The sequence below is a fragment of the Pseudorasbora parva genome, chromosome 3 (assembly GCF_024679245.1).
Source record: "Pseudorasbora parva isolate DD20220531a chromosome 3, ASM2467924v1, whole genome shotgun sequence".
Lineage (NCBI taxonomy): Eukaryota > Metazoa > Chordata > Actinopteri > Cypriniformes > Gobionidae > Pseudorasbora > Pseudorasbora parva.
The window spans coordinates 26,526,394-26,544,438 of NC_090174.1; the positions used below are offsets into that span (position 1 = coordinate 26,526,394).

The 18,045-nt window shown below is 42.3% G+C and overlaps 1 protein-coding gene across 1 annotated transcript in view; it reads left to right on the forward strand.

The window, feature by feature from the left end:
* Nucleotides 1–18,045, forward strand: part of edil3a (EGF-like repeats and discoidin I-like domains 3a) — a 296,332-nt gene that overhangs the window by 149,858 nt on the left and 128,429 nt on the right. Inside the window, 2 exon segments of the mRNA XM_067438243.1 lie at nt 5,400–5,489; nt 5,492–5,512. Of these exon segments, the coding sequence (XP_067294344.1) occupies nt 5,400–5,489; nt 5,492–5,512 (111 nt within the window).

The following is an 18,045-nucleotide window of genomic DNA, read 5'->3' on the forward strand; positions in this document are numbered from 1 at the left end:
GAAAACACCGGTTTATTCTGCGATAAAAACCGACTGGGTGTACATTATCCCGCATATTACACGGCTACTAGTCTCAAATAAATAATTATTAGACACAAAATATTGTCTTGAGATTAAATATTTTATTAGCTCTTACGCAAAGCTTCCACGAAGGAAAACAGTTCCGACCTGCTTTAAGTCTTTATCTATTGCTGAATATTTGCCATATGCCCTTGCTAAATGTTGAAAATAAATGCTGACAGGGTTAGTTCACCCAAAAATGAAACCAAGCCTATGATTTACTCACCCTCAAGTCATTATAGGTGTATATGGCATTCTTCTTTCAGACAAATACAATCGGAGTTATATTTAAAAAGTCCAGGCTAACGTTAATCCCAGCAGTTGTTGTAGTTGTGTTTGAAGTCCATAAAAAATGCAGCTGTCCGTCAAATAACGCGCTCCATTGTAACCCACGGCTGTTTAAGCCACAAGATGGCGCCAGCGTTAAGCATAGAAGTAGTACCGGTCAAGATAACTCGTAGTACCCATATGAGCGGGTGTTATCTGGAAATAACATACCGCTGGAATGCGCGATTGACCAATCAGAATCAAGTATTTCACAGAGCCGTGTAATAAATACTAATAACACATACGATCAGGATGTTAAATCGACAACACCACATATCAAATATCATGTCCCAGCCAGTTTCGTCACTTGGGGTCTCCTTGAAACGTTTGGTTTTTGCAGCACTTTTTTGTATCTGGGTGCGTTGTGAACTTTTGCAGCACACGTTAGACAGCACACGTGTTGTCAGACTAATGTTTTTTTTTTTTTTCCGTTTTTTTTTAATGAGCTGATGTGTTTGTTTGTTTGTTTGTTTTTTCTTTTTGTATGTGATTTCTTCAGTTGCAGCATGTTGAGCTCTCTCGGCCACTGTAACTTGGAATCAGAATGAGCTTTTATTGTAGTTATGTGTATGTGTTTGTGTGTGTGGGTCTCACAAGTATAGTAAAAGTAGATATTTTTGAACTTTTGGAAAACAGCTTATACTAGATGGAGTTTTTTGGAAAATGTAAAAATGCAAAGACGTTTCTGTGAGGGTTGTGCTTAGAGGTATAGGGTTATGGTTAGGGGGTTATATTTTATCCCCTAACAGTTTGTGCAGAATACAAATCATTATGTCTATGGAAAGTCCTTAAAAAACATGAAAACCTAACGTGTGTGTTTGCCAGAAAAAAAACAAAATATGTAAAAATAGAGTATATACTGAGCCAAAACATTACACATCCTGTTTAATATGCTGTTAATCCTCCTTTGGACCTGTAGGTTGCAAGGTGGTGGAGCCGCCATGGATTGAACTAGCTGGTCCAGCACATCCCATAGATGCTCAATTGTGTTTAGATCTGGGGAGTTTGAAGGCCAGGGCAACACCTTAAACTCTTCATCATGTTCCTCAAACCATTCCTGAATAATGTTTGCAGTGTGGGAGGGTGCATTATCCTGCTGAAAGTTCACTTCCACTAAGGAACACCATTGTCATGAAGGGGTGTACCTTCCGGGATGTTTATGTAGGTGGTACATGTCAAATTTACATTCACATGAATGGCCAGATGCAGGCTTTCCCAGCAGAACATTGCCAAGCATCACACTCCCTTCACCGGCTTGATGTTTTCCTGCAGTCCATCCTGGCATCAACACTTCCCTTGGTAAATGGTGCACACGTGCACAGCCTTCTTCCGCTGTTTCAAGGTCCAGTTCCGACGTTCGATGGTGGACAGGGGTCATCAAAGGTCCCATATGCCGCAGAGTGTGATACATTGTGTGTTGTTACGCATTCCTCCTAGCCTAGAAATCTAGACGCACCCTAGCGGCAGGAAATTTAATCCCCCCGCAAGTGTCGTCTAGGAACTCTCAATACCCTTCTGAGCTGTATTCCTCACAATCTGGACGGGCCAATCACGTCGTGTATAGAGTCGGTGGGCGGGGCCATAATGACGACGGCCGAGTTGCATTTGCGTGCTTCTAGTAAACACAGAAACTGGCGAACGGCGGCGGTCTTTCGAATCAGCTTTGACCGCGACTCTGGAAGACTTGGAGTTAAGCTTTCCTCTGAGAAAAAAACAAAGAACGGCACTGAAGTCATTCTTAAAAAGGGAAGATGTGTTCGGAGTTTAGCCGACCGGATACGGTGAATGTTTAATCTATCAACAAGCTCTGTTTCACCTTCGTTGCTCTGGTTGGTGTAGCGCTATCCTATCGCGTGCAGAGGGAGTTTAAAAGACAACCGTTTATCCCGCCCCTCGGATTGAGCCCTGTCTATGGTGAGTTTCCAGACCAAACATCTTAATGTGGGTCTGGCTTGTCAGGCTACATTCCTCCAATAACCATACTAAAAATGTTGTGTGTTCTGTTGGCTCGGACCAGATGGGATTGCCTTCGCTGCCCTTGTGCATCAAAGAGATGAGCCTAGGTCACCCATCACCCTGTTCTGGTTTGTCCCTCCTCAGCCCACTCATGGTGTATTCTCACCCCTGCTAACCGAGAGCAACCAGCCTTGCCGTTTCAGCAACATATCCTCCAACCAATACTCATAAAGGTTTAGGGATGGGGTGGGTGTAGTTGTAAATAAAAAAAATGTGTCTTATCTCTGACACCATTTCATGACGTCAGACATAACACAACATTGTCATTATTTTTACGCCAGCTAGAGGGCGCATGACTTTAAAACATAAATATAGGTCGTAATAAGGTGCTTGAAAACGACCTATAAATTCGTATTTTTGGAGGACAGTTTTGTATTTTCGAGATAATCTGACTAAGTTGTTTGGAATGATATATGGATGAGCAGGTGACAGCAGTTTTCATTTTTTGGGTGAACTCTTTACATCCAAAAAGTTACACTCTAACTTTATTCTTTGGCCTTACACAAGTCAATAAGTCTCCTGCCGTTTAGTCTTAGAGAGTTAAGGGTTGGACCACACGGCTGGATCATTGTGACTGCTCTTTTTCAGACAGTGGCTGTCTATAAGCTGTTAGTCTAACCCCTGAGGAATAAAAACCGAGGTGTGTTTTTCATCAGGCTAATTTATGAAGAGGCCTCAGGATGATGGGGTTGAATTATAATGTCTCACTTCTGTGTGCACGCTGCGTTAGATGCTAAAATGATGACCTCCATCACTGGTGAGCTCAGTATGTGTTGGAACAGATAGCATGTTTTCCTGTGTGGATAGCAGTCTCTCTTCAGTAGCAGGTTGCAGCTCTCTGCTCAAACACTCTAAGGGGCTCATGATGTAGGCTGATGCATAGGTCTGGTAGCTTATCATGTGTCAGTGTAAACATGTGTTATTAAAAGAAAAGGTTGCATTCCCAACAAGGGAGTTGTGTGGTGTTTTACATTTTTTTACATTGACATTTACATTTATATTGAATTTCTTGCTGTTTTCAACTGTGGCACAACAGTCACTTCAACAGGAAGTTAACAGTACAAATTGCTTATTGGAATTATTTGTACCATTGTTGTTACCAACCTCAGGATGCTCCAGTAGTGATGTGCCTTTTTAAATATACTTTTTGAAGAATATTTTACAATAAAAGACATTTGGGATGTGTTTTAACCTGGACTTACGTGTAGGCGAAACAAGTTTTAATCCAGTTTGGAGCATCTCCCAATCCCACAATGCCTTTTGTCCCTGCTGTGTTCTCAATCAATTCTCAAGGTCCTGACTCTCTGTGGTCATTAAAAATCCCAGGATGTCCTTCGGAAAAAGAGTAGGGGTGTAACCCTGGCATCCTGGCCAAATTTGCCCATTGGCCTCTGTTCATCATGGCCTCCTAATCATCCCCATATCCTGATTGGCTTCATCACTCGGTCTCCTCTCCACCAATCAGCTGGTGTGTGGTGAGCGTTCTGTCGCAAAATGGCTGCCGTCGCATCATCCAGGTGGATGCTGCACATTGGTGGTGGTTGAGGAGATTCCCCCCTTCAATGTAAAGCGCTTTGAGTACCTTGAAAAGCGCTACATAAATCGAACACATTAATATATTCTGTGTGTGTGTGTGTGTGTGGGGGGGGGGGGGGGGGGTGTTTGCTTGTTTTTGTGAAATATCACAAATGTCTATAATGACATGGGTATGACATAGGTATTACAAGGAGAGGGTGAAATATGAGGACATTACCTCCCTAGCAGAGTCCCTATTTTTAAAAAGGCTTATAAATCATAGAGGATGAGTTTTTGGAGATAGTAAAAATGCACAATGTTTCCTGTGATGGGTGGGTTTAGGGGCAGGGGCAGTGTAGGAAATAGAAAATACGGTTTGTACGGTATAAAAAAAAAAACATTACGCCTATGGAATGTCCCCACATTTCACAAAAACAATAATTTGTAGATTAAGTAATTTTGTTTGCAGTTCATGGATGAAGCAATGGTGACGCTGATAATACGTACGGGGAATAAAAATGGACATGCTTAGAAAAGTGCAGGTTGAAGTGAGCTGGATTGCATGTGTCTCAATATATGAGCTCTGGCAAATAAATTAAGTCACTAAAGTTTCATATTTCTCTGTATGCCTGCATTAATACTTTGGACCCATTTACAACAGACGAGAGCTTTCTCAGATGTTCTACAGCCCCTCTTAAAATAGTAGTGTCAGTAAATTTTGACCTTGTTGGGGAATTATTTTTTATTTTTTTGGTCCCCATCAGGGAAAAAGTTGAAATATCATACTACATATACAGTTTACACAGTAAAAAACATTACGCCTATACAGAAATGTAATTTGAAGGAAGCCAGGCAATATTTCCACTTATTGTTAAGGTGATGATGCACAGGCAACATTTTGCGTAATATTGCTGGGCAATGTTGCTGCCAACGGGCAACCAGGTGAGACACAGGTCCCACAACCAATCTAAAGTATCCAGACAGGAATGTGTTGGCCATTCTCAATGGGAAAGTGCCCAGACAACATCGCTCTAAAAAAATGTGCCCCGTGTATTATCACCTTTAAGGTTCCAAATGTCTTACTTGTTCTTATCCATTTAATTGACAAAATATTTCTTTTTAAAAATGAGAAATAAAACAATCTTGAAAGAATCAATGTTATGCCATTTATGCCAGTTTTTTTATTTATTTTCTCTGTTTCCATTGTAACGGTTTTGTATTCATACATGTTTAATTCATCAAGGACTTCATAGCGAGATGATGCTATTGCTTTATTGTCTATAGTCTTCATTTTGAATCGCTATAATTTGATTACATGGCTGGAATGATCTTCTAAGCTGTGAGGAGAGAAACAAATATCAAAAAACAAACAGTACAAACCCAATAAATGGCCTCTACCAGTGCATTTGAATAAGAAACGTTCCAGAAAGTGCCTTTAAGCCTGATATAAATGATTCCTTTTTCCTTTTTTTCTTCTACAGATGTTAATGAATGTGAAAGAAGCCCCTGTAGAAACGGAGGGATATGCACAGATCTGGTTGCGAACTATTCCTGTGAATGCCCAGGGGAATATATGGAAGAAACTGCCAGTACAGTAAGTTCATGTTCTTGTTTTTATGGATGCTTCCTTCCCTGCCTCATTTCTTCTCCCTCGGTCTATCCAGTGGGCTTTGTATTAAGTGAATTTTGTGACAGTTCAGAGCATCTGTTTCACCTGGTCCATGGAGAAGCATGCGAGAGTAGTGGAGAACAGACAGTTTTGCCCACACACACACGACACACTGTGGCAGGGCGAACAGAGACGGGCACGGTGGGTGTGGCGCCATTCCTCGGAGAGGGTTTTGTTTGAAATAAAGCAAACATAAACTATTGAAAATAGATTATTGGGAACATTGTTATGTAATAAAGCGGGGAGAGATGTTTTAGCACCTTTTTTGGAACCTGCCACCCATGGCTCACACTCCCAAAAGTTAACTTACTCAATTCCTTCCTCAAACTGTGTGTATGAGGGAAGAGACTGAGGCATGCTTGGAAATTAAGGCAAGAGTGATTGAGTGGACATGGTGGCTTTACATTAGTCACATTCATCTTGCACTATGCAAACTGGAATCAGAGTATGTCATTTAACCTTCCTTTTCATTTCAGTAGTTAGTGCAGATCAGCTCTATAAAAGAACTGAAACTTTGATTTAGGTATGGTCAAACGCTTTGATGAAATAAAGTATTTCATCACCGTTTTAGATGTATTATGCTAAAACATTTATATTGCTGCTGCTGTTTTTTTAATAAATGGCCAATGAGGATGATGTGTGTGTGTGTGTGTGTGTGTGTGTGTGTGTGTGTGTGTGTGTGTGTGTGTGTGTGTGTGTGTGTGTGTGTGTGTGTGTGTGTGTGTGAGAGAGAGAGAGAGAGAGAGAGAGAGAGAGAGAGAGAGAGAGAGAGAGAGAGAGAGAGAGAGAGAGAGAGAGAGAGAGAGAGAGAGAGATGGCAAGAGACTGAAAATGTCATTGTTCACACTGGATATGTTTTATCGCCATAAATCAAAAGGGATATTGGTTTTCTCTGGGTTATTAGACATATCTCAAGATATTTATTACATATATCAAGACACCTCTGTCATCCTTTACACATTTATTACCTCAAACACCCAGCAATTGTATGCCAGATTACATATTTACCATCAATTGTATAAGAGTTAAGATGCAAAAACCTCTAAACGCCACCTTGGTCAAAAATGAGATAACAATACTGAGTGAATGCTCTCCACATATAGTATACATTCATAAAATACTTTCACTTCAAACCCACTAAATCCCAGCCTTAGCCCATTCAGGTGTACTGATACTTAGTTTCCTATAGATATCCTATAACCTAGAAACCTATAGATAGATGCCTCACAAAAATGCTTATTTTAAAGAAAAACATTAGACAGACTTAAAGAATTGACAGACTTATCAGAAGTTATATATATAATGCAAAAAGCCTTTAAGACCGTCTGAGAATATTATCAAAAAAGACTGTGAAAATAAAAGTTTTATTTCTTTTATCTCTTTTACAAAAAATATAAATCATGCTATAAATATAAATCATTAAAAAAAAAAACAATAAAAAAAAAACATCTCTAATACACTATGGCCACAATGAATGTTACCACTAGAAATTATGATAATATTATGAGTAGGGCCGGGACTCGATTAAAAAAATTAATCTAATTAATTAGAGGCTTTGTAATTAATTAATCGAAATTAATCGCATTTTAATCGCATATAAATATTTGACCTGAGAACAATGAGAAGTAATTTTTTAATGTATTTTTAGTATACCATTGAATAATGACTGAAAACATAAGCTTAATCAACAAAATATTGTTTATTTATTTCAGTCCAGCAGACCAGCGCAATGTTTGCCATTAAGTTTAGCAAAAGCATACTTGTGATATTTGAGGCTCAATGTGCTGCGGTGATACGCAAATTCCTTGTTGTATAGCTTGCACACAACCCTGCTCTTGACGACGCTTCCATTCTTTCGTTTTTTAAAACAAAATTTCCCATCCACGGGGCCAAGCAAAGCGGTCTCATCAGCTTCTTCGTTCATGTTCACTCATGCCCTGCGTCTCAATCAGCTCCCTAGTTCACTAGTCAGGGCACTGATCAAGACATAAGTCAATGGGCTGACTCCCTGATCAGTGCCCTGACTACTGAACTAGGGAGCTGATTGAGACGCACCCATGGTTTGTTGTCGTCGTTGTCGCGCTAGTTGGTGTTCCAGTATAATCGGTCCGTCGAAACTGATTCATTGAAAAACGTTCCGCGGTGCAAAAATAAATGCGGTAACATTTTTTATTTTTTTGCGTAATTAATTAACGTGTTAAAGTCACGTAATTAATTAATCTTAATTAACGCGTTAAAGTCCCGGCCCTAATTATGAGTACAATATCTCTGAAGTATCATCCATGTTTAAATTCCCATTTCCACCATTGGGGCAATAAAAATAAGTTATAATCAACATGAAATGTAAAAAAATCTACATGCAAAAGGTGTATCTATTGTCTTAATGTGTGGTGAGGATGAGAGTTTGAGTGGCCAAAGACTCTCCAAGGATCTCATCTGGAGAATTGCAGAAAGTAGTTGAGTCTCTCGGTCAGAAAGTATTTTTATTTATTTATTTATTTATTTTTTATTTTTTCAAAATGCACCTACATCGCCACAGGTTGTTTGGAAGGGTTTCAAGAAAAATCCTCTACCCCCCTAAAAAAACAAACAAAAAAAAAAACTACATTTTCAGCTGCCAGACACGACCAGATTATCAAGCAGTACTGGATTATATGGTCAGATGAAACAAAACAAAAAATGCTTTTCGGCAGTAAACCCACCAGATGAGGGCCTATTTTGTGCTGGAGGTCCTGGACTTCTTGTTCAGATATGGCATCATGGATTCTATCAAAGACCAGCAGATAAAAAGCCTCTGCTAACATGGAGCTGTGAATCTGAAGGCTCTGGAGAGATTCTGTATGAAAGAATGGTCTGTGATCTCTTGCCAGGTGTTCTCCAAATTCATCAGGCATTATAGAAAAAGACTCAGAGCTGTTATCTTGGGAAAAGGAGGTTGCAAAAATGTATTTAATAAAAGGTTACCATTAAAGGTACAAAAGGTGATTCTCTTCAGTAACAATTTTGAATAGCTGGTTAAAAGTCTCCTGATATCCCAATAGCAATCACTATGTTAAGCGGCCTAAATATTTATATTTTTAAATATGTATTGTCTGTGGAAGGCTCATGACCATCATTGCATTCAGTCCGAATATAAGACGTACTGTATACCCTGTCAGTCAACGTATGTTTGCATATCACTGCGCAGCCTGTTCTTGCAGACATCATATCACTCTCACATACAGTGTGCAGGCAGGCAAACAGTTGTTACCATTGGTTACTGTAGTAATGTTACTTACTGTACTGTAAAGGAAATTCACACTGGGCGGAACGCATGATAAATGTAATACTGCATGAAAGAAAACAAGCCCCATCCATTAAAGCGACAATGTGATTGGTGTATTTTCCTGTCATTTAAAATGCATCTCTCATTGAATTGCTATGGCTTTTTTTTTATAATTTCACAACTGGACCACCAATCCCAGAGCTGAAATCCTAATTAAGAGAAAACGGACATCTATCCACACTGAATGGGCATATGTAAAAGGTTTATTTATTCACAAATATTTAGATGTTTATTTTCGAACAACGAATGTCAAAATAGCTGCAGATCCTTTAAAGGACAACTGCGGTGAGAGATGAACCTAGGGGTAATTAACAGATGGTTACAGAGTAGATCATTCTCTGGGATGCGTTTTCATGGAAATCGAATGTAAAGAGTTTTATCTTTAAAAACAGATTAGCTTAAAACGCTAGTCTATGGGGCACAGGGTAGTGAAATTAAATCGCTAGTTGATACCACTAACAAGGCTAAAAATAGCCTCACACTAACACCGTAGCATAAAGAGGGTCCCTACATGCAAACCGAAGCATTGAGAACTTTGTAAGTGTACAAACAGTTTAATAAGAAGATACTTCATAAAGACAGTGCATTACGCGTTCACGGACAGGCGCCATCTTGGAAAACAGTCTCGACGAGGCGATCCACGAGCGCTCTGCAAAGTGATGAACTGTGACTTGGAATCTCATATGGTCTGTTGTTTCCAGAAGAAAACACTGAACGCAACAGAGAAAATAAATAAATAAAAATAAAAATGTCCATGTAATTACATTTCACAAACTTAATTCCTATCGACCAGCCTCTTAGAACAGTGCCCGTGGATTGATTCGTCGAGACTGTTTTCCAAGATGGCGCCTGTCCGTGAACGCGTAATGCACTGTCTTTATAAAGTATCTTCTTATTAAACTATTTGTACATTTACAAAGTTCTCAATGCTTCGGTTTGCATGTAGGGACCCTCATTATGCTACCGTGTTAGTGTGAGGCTATTTTGAGCCTTGTTAGTGGTATTAACTAGCGATTTAATTTCACTACCCTCTGTCTACCCTGTGCCCCATAGAGAAGCGCTATAAGCTAATCTGTTTTTAGAGGTGAAACTCTTTTCATTCGATATTTCATGAAAACGCATCCCAGAGAACGATCTACTCTGTAACCATCTGTTTATTACCCCTAGGGTCATTTCTCACCGGAGTTGTCCTTTAAGTCATGTAAGTTACGAGGTGGGGCCTTTATTTTCACTCATTGGCCACATTCACCAGGGGATACTGTTTCCATGAATGGTCTGTAACAATGCTTAGGTAGGTGGTACGTGTCAAAGTAACATCCACATGGATGGCAGAACCCAAGGTTTCCCAACAGATCATCACCCAAAGCATCTTACTGCATCTGCCTTCTTCCCATAGTGCATCCCGGTGCCACGTGTTCCCCAGGTAAGTGACGAACACGCATCGGGCCATCCACGCGATGTAAAAGAAAACATGATACATCAGACCAGCCCACCTTCTTCCATTGCTCCATGGTCCAGTTCTGATGCTCACATTCCCACTGTTGCCACTTTTGGTGGTGGACAGGGGTCAGCTTGGGCACCCTGACTAATAATAGCTATGCAGTCCAATATACAACACATCTTTCTATTTGAACCAGCATCACTGAGCCTTGACCACCCATGACCCTGTCTCCGGATCACCACTGTTCCTTCCTTGGACCATTTTTGATAGATACTGACAACTCCAGACTGGGAACAGCCTACAAGAAGGGAACTTTTTTTGAGATGCTCTAACCCAGTTGTCTAGCCATCACAATTTGGCCATGATATACCACAGAGACCGTATATACAACCACACACGCTCCCCTCCTCAGTTTGGGCCAGCAATTTTTTCAGCCTTATCTTCCCAAGGGCCGAGACGCTGGATGGACAAGGCAGCCCAGCTATTCTCAGCCTGATGACGGCAACTCATGCATCCCTCCGCAGGCATATGGGTCCAACGGCTTAACTCCTAGAAATGCATGCACGGGGAAAAGAAACCAGTCTCTCGAAGAGAGGCGTGCTTGGCATCTGATACCAGTGGTGACTAGGCTCCATTCATTTCAGGTGTGGCTCATCACACACTTCTAGTCCTGGTTGTTACCGCACCCCTCCTCTCTCTCACACTACCTCTTGTTGGGAACCTGCTGAAGGACAGCGATTCAAGGGATGGGGTGACGGTAATAGCCACTCCGTCACTAATGATATATTAAAAGTAATAAAAGCTATTAATTCTTCAAACAGAAAGGAATAGGATGCTTTCATCTACCATAGTGATGTCTTTTTCAATTATCTTCTTTTTCTTTTTATATGTGAAAAACAATAAACAAATTAACTGATATTGTGTGCATGGATTATCTTAATTTGGGGGCTTCTGTCTGCAAAAATGAATTTAAAGGATTAATTGTGATTTAATTTGATTACTCAGGATATCGTTTCATTAATCCAATTAAAAATTGAATTGATTGACATCCCTAGCAATAGCACACACACAAACACAGGCATCCATATTAAAAATTAATAAATAAATGCTCTTCCATATCAAGCCCAGGAAGATGTGTCACAACCTTCCTAGAATGAGTTTGACCAAAGCCCTGTCAGAAAGCCTTCACTCACGTCTTCCCACACTGCTTAAATCGATTGCTGTTAAATTCCCCCAGTCGTTTGACTGACAGACTCGCTCTATTCATTTCACCTTTTTGTCATGTTGAATCACTGCCACCTCCTTTGCTTTATTATGTGTGGCAAGCTGGCACACTGCAAATCATTTGCATGTTGAAAGTTTAAGGTTCCTCTCACTCACTCTCTCTCTGTCGCTTTCTTTGGGTTGGGAAAGCTGAAGCCATATAATTCTTAAGAGTAATAATAAAATAAAGAAACAAATAAATCTACTTAGTCAAAGCCTCTTTCTTTCTTTTTTCTTTCTTTCTTTCTTTCTTTCTTTCTTTCTTTCTTTCTTTCTTTCTTTCTTTCTTTCTTTCTTTCTTTCTTTCTTTCTTTCTTTCTTTCTTTCTTTCTTTCTTTCTTTCTTTCTTTCTTGCCATTTACAATAGGTTTATATTATCGAATTACCTGAAATGTGTTTAAAAATATGGCTTAATTTTTTGGGCCAGTGTATATCAGGAGACATCATAAACCACAAGGCAAATCCTGTATTGTTTTAATACTTTAAGAATTAATTGAATTTGCTTATTGGCTTTGCTCACATGGTCAAACTGCATGTTCTTGTACAATAAAGTATCTTGTGCATAAAGCTGTGAATGAGCAGAACATTAAATGAATGTGCAATTGCATATAAAGGCAATATTTCTCACTATTTATAATGATAAAGCATGCAGCTCCCAGCATATCATCATGGCGTAATGCTATTAGGATCTCAGACTGTATGACAAGTTATCTTGATAAGCTGTCACAGTCAAATCAAAAGGCCATTTTTGTACACTGCATTCCTCTGTGTAACCACAGATAGCTGCTATTGGCTTAAATGTTGAAGGCATAAGTTGAAGTCTGCAGAAACGTTTTCCCACTGAGAGAAATGTTCTCACAGTTTGCTTTGACATTTACTTGTGCTCATCATTTGTACAACACAACTGACATGAGTATATTGTCAGGTTGGTTGCATGTTTTCAGTTGCCCCCATGTTGACAAAGTTCCTGTGTAAATGTATAGTTACATTGTTGTTGTACAAAGTGGCCTTTGCTTTAAATGGCTTAATGGTTTGAGTAACTAAAAGAGAACTGGGTTATGTCCTTTTTTTTATATAAACAAACTAATAGAATTGTCCAGTCTCTTTCCTTTCAGAACTCAATATTGTTTTGCTATGAAATTAAATAGTGTATTATGACTTATGTATTTGTTTGTTTATTATTGCATTTATAATTTTAATTTTTTATTTGAGGAAAATTGACTGACATTATACCTTGTAAAAGTGCTGATTGGTCCTGTGTTCAAATAGAAAAAAAATAAAATAATAATAATAGTTGTATAGCTGTGTTCACAATGCCAAACCATTCTCACTCCCAAGGCGTCAAAACTCGAAGCATGGTCAAGTGCCTTCAATGAAGGGGCTAAAGGCGGCATTATATCGACGCGGAGGTACTCCATTGATTTCAATTGTTTGCCCAATGTGTTAGATCAAGACACATTTAATTATTTGCAGTTTTAGAAGCAGCCATGATTTTATTAATATATAGGCCACTTTTAGATTTTGGATCAACTAACCTCACTGCTATCCACTTCTAAACAATATAAAACACATAACAGGTAAATAAAAGTACAATCACGGGTATTTATTGCAAAAACTTACCAAAACAGTATAAAAGTGTTAAAGGGGTGATGAATTGAGAAAGCAACTTTCCCTTTTGATATATAAAAGGTCATGGTAATATAAGAATATCCTGTAAGTTTCAGAGCTGACAACTTCATTGTTAGTCAAAGAAAAGCTTTTGTAGACACCAGGCTCAGAAAACGATCGTGTGCTTCATTCTTACGTCATCGCACAAGGAAACACGCCACTACAGCACGTCTAATTCAGTAGCCTCACCCACTGACTCATAGAGGTGATCGGCTTGCGCATTGTTATAAATCTTTAGCACACTGGACTGAGACATGTATCATGTTGTAAAACCAAAATCATGTTACTGTACTATTAGATTTAGATTTTATTTTATTATGTTTGTGACTAGTCTAACAGTCAGAGCTACAATTGGGACTGTTGCTGGTTGCTGGCAGCCACTGAGAGGATGTTGTTCGTCGTTTCGCCGTTTTCCACCGCATTTCTGACGTTTATGTTTGAATTGCTGTGGTTGGTTTTGGTTTGAAGGACATTTCATGTTGCTTGCTGCGGCTGCTCTCTCTTCTGGGTGTTGGCTGCTTACTGGTGGTCTCCCTCAGGCTTGAGCTGCATGGTGGCTGAAGTTTGTACCGGGCCAGCGTCATCAGAGTCCGGCATGACGTTAGGATGTTTCACTTCTCGGCTGCGCCGCTCTTCCGTCTTGCATTGCGGCCGTGGAGCGGCTTGGACATCTGCGTCGACCCCAGTGTGTCCACAGAAGTGCCCGGAAAACTTTATCTGCCTCCTGCATGGTGCTGCGGCGATCCCCATCGTCTGAATCACCATGAAGACCCATCATCTGGTCTTCAGCTGTCATGCCTCTACAACGTCTTCAGGACACTGCTGCTGGGAGAAATGTAAAACATGGAGTGGACCACAGTGTGCTGCGGAGCTTACAGAGACTTCCACCATCAGCTCTGTTTCTGTTCACCATCAGCTCTGTTTTCTGTTCACCATCAGCTCTGTTTCTGTTCACCATCAGCTCTGTTTCTGGTCACCATCAGCTCTGTTTTCTGTTCACCATCAGCCCTGTTTCTGTTCAGTTCCTTATCGAGGGAACTTCCCACTGCGTCGGAACAACGAATTTGAGGGTTGCTCCCTAAGCATCAGCGAATCTGAAGTCTGAATAGACACTAGTGTAATCCGATTGGTGTGCGTGATGACGTCATTGTGACGGCATACCCGGAAGTATAAAAGGGGAGCCGGCGCATAATTGCGGCAGCTATTGCTCTTTAGCATAGCGCTCTCTGTGATTGTCTGTCTATTTACTGTTGTCTGTCCAGTTGCGAAAGTTAAAGTGTCTGAAAGTTTATTAAATATGGAGAGAGAGTTTAGGCAGTGTGTGCATCAGTGTCCCCGCTACATTTCGGGCTCGGATACACACCTGCTGTGTGTGCAGTGTCTGGGTGTTCAGCATGCCCGGGTGGCTCTCGAGGGAGCCGCCTGCGAGCACTGTGAGTGGCTGACACTCAGACTGCTCCGCTCTCGGAGCAGTCTAGCCTCATGAGCCCCATGGTTCTGGACCCGTGGTCGCTGAGGTGGCTCGGCGTCACAGATCATGGGGTTCTCAGCAGGACTTGTCAGAGGGTTTTGGGACTGCTGCGGCACTTTCCCAATCCTTCTCTGACAGTTCCAAGGATCTTCCTCCCCGTGTGGAAGCCCGCTTTAAGGCATCTCCTCACGTGTTTCCAATCCCCCGGTATTGGATTACTCCAATGTTCTGGGGGCACGCGAGGCGGGCTATGGGGTGATGCCGCGGGTGGAGGATGCTCTCGCGAGCTATCTTTCGCCCGAATCGGCGGCGTCCCTAAAGGCCCCAGCGCTGCCCACCAAACCCTGTCGGGATACCTCATCTTTCATGAGCAAGGCTTATATGGCGGCTGGGCGGGCTGGTAGTTCCCTGCATACTCGTTCCAATTTGCAGGCCTACCAGGCCGACCTCCTAAAGGAGCTTGATGAGGGCGAGGGTCCATCTCTAGAGGGCATCTTAGAGTTGCGGAAGGCCGCAGATTTGTCTCTCCGCATTACCAAGGAAACGACCCGTGCCATCGGCCGCTCCTTGGCTGCTATGGTAACTGTAGAGAGACATCTCTGGCTGAATTTGTCAGGGATAAAGGAGAAGGATAGAGCCATTCTCCTGGACTCCCCGATCTAAAGCCCCTCTAAAAGCCCCTCCTTCGGGAGCTTGGCAACAGAGGCAGCATTCTCACCAGCAGTCTTACGCTCCTAAGGGCGATCTGAGGAACGTCCTTCAGGCGCGGAAGGCTGCTTGGAAGAAGTCCTAGCTATGGCGGGACTTCTAAGGGTGGTCCCTCATGGGAAGGGGCAACCGAGGTTTCTTTCTTTGTGGCACCCTGGGGAAATCGATGGTAATCCCGCGTCTATGACGCTTCGGACCATATCGATTTCCCGTGAACGCATGCTGCTCCAGCCACCTCTGGAAAGACCTGCAGCTGGGCAGCTTGCGCATCCGCACACAGAGACTCGTTTACAACTACTTCCTGCCGGTCAGCCGTTTCAGGGGGTTGGGGATGAGCCTCGTGTAACACCTGACGCCAGCCTCGAGAGGCTGGTTCCCTTAGTAGATTATCTCGGTGCATGGAAGTACCTTCCGAGAATTTCTACATGGGTCTTGCGTACTGTAGAGAACGGTAACAGACTGCAGTTCGGTCACCCTCCTCCAAGGTTCAGGGGGTTGAACTGGACCGCAGTGGTACCAGAGCGGGTTCGGGTGATGGAACTAGAAGTAAAATCCTTACTGGCAAAGGAAGCCATTGAGCGCATTCCTACGCTGGAGAGAGAATTCGGGTTCTACAGCCGGTACTTTATAGTTCCCAAAAAGGGTGGGGGGGTTGCGTCCGATTTTAGATCTGAGGCATTTGAATCAGTCTCTGAGGAGGTTCAGATTCAAAAAGCTCACTATTCCCATCATCGTTGGTCAGATCCAGTCCGACTGGTTCGTCACGATAGATCTAAAGGATGCATACTTCCATATCTCTATCCTTCTGTGTCACAGGAAGTTCTTGAGGTTCGCTTTCGGGGGCAAAGCGTACCAATATCGAGTGCTTCCCTTCGGCCTAGCCCTCTCCCCACGCACATGCACGAAGTGGATGTATGGATGCAGCTCTGGCTCCAATGAAGCTTCAGGGCATCCGTGTGCTGAATTATATCGACGACTGGCTCATATTGGCCATACGAGATGGCAGTTTGGCATCGAGATGTCGTTCTGGCCCACATAAAATGCTTGGGGCTGAGACTCAATACAAAAAAGTGTGTGTTGACACCATCCCAGAGGACTACGTTCCTAGGGATTGTATGGGATTCGACAACGATGCGGGCACATTTGTCGAGTCATGCCACACGAGTCGAGACCATACGGGCGATGGTCTCAGAAATAAGGCTAGTTCGCAGCATCACTGTGAAGGACTTTCAGAGAGTGCTGGGGCACATGGCAGCAGCGTCCAACGTGATACCTTTCGGGCTGCTGCACATGAGACCCCTCCAGTGGTGGCTGAAAACCAAAGGGTTTTCCCCCAGAGGGATTCCTTTTCGTATGATCAGGGAAATGCGCAGGTGCCTTCGTTCTCTAGTCATATGGAAGAAACCTTGGTTTCTGTCCCAGGGACCAGTGTTGGGAGCATCCTGTTGCCGGAGGTCTGTTTCACCTCACTGGTTGGGGCGGGGTCATGGACGGCCGCTTTTATTGAACTGAGCCACATAAATTGCCACAAAAATTGGCTGGAGATGATGGCGGTCTACAAAGCTCTCAGGAGCTTTTCCCGGACCTCCGTGGCCAACATGTCCTGGTACGGACAGACAATATGGCTGTCAAAGCGTACCTCAATCACCAAAGAGGGTTGAGGTCGCGCCCTCTGTGCAGATTGGCACATCTAATCCTCCTGTGGTCCCAAGGGAAACTGTTGTCCATCAGGGCAATGTATATCCCGGGGGTACAAAATCATCAAAATGTGCACCTGATAACCATGGTCAATCAGGTACGCATTTTGCCTTCACCTATGGCCGTGAGGGCTCATTCCACCAGAGGCATGGCCTCTTCGGTGGCCCTCCTTTCTGGGGTCCCCTTGCAGGATATCTGCGAGACAGCTGGGTGGGCTACCCCACACACCTTTATCAGGTTTTATAGCCTGCATCTCCCTACGACATCTGGCGCTAGGGTGCTCCAGTCCTAGTTGTGCCCGGGTTCCGGCTTCACACTAGGGCATGCGCTACCCTCAGTGTGGCCTAGTGGGTACGGCTAGTATGGGCTACGGCTCACAAACCCCAACGTCCCGTAAAAAAAAAAAAATATTTAGACTACATTGACATGCATTATATGAGCAACGGTTGGAGTTAAAAATCTTAATTTGTGTTTACTGAAGAAACAAACAAACCTACATCTTTGATGCCCGTTGTGTGCGCAGGCTCCCTACAAGCGAGCTCTTCTGATTGGCCGAAATTCTCTGCTATCTGCACAGGGCCTGCCGCTGCCTCCCAGGTGCACAAATTACTTTTGCTCCACATTTCACATAGTATATAGTGCAAAAGTGAGAGCACGCAGAACTGCGTTTGAGACTCGTAGCAGCAGATTCAAGCAGTTGTAATGATTGAACTTGTGATTAGAAAAAGAAAAAAAAAAGAAAAGTAATGCATTTGTGACCAAATATTCTACAAGTGTTCAACTCTCATTGCATGGATTCATATGTTTATTTGCGTATATGCAAAAGTTGCCCGTGTCTTCACATTTTTTATACGGGCATGTGACTGCATTTGCACCATATGCAC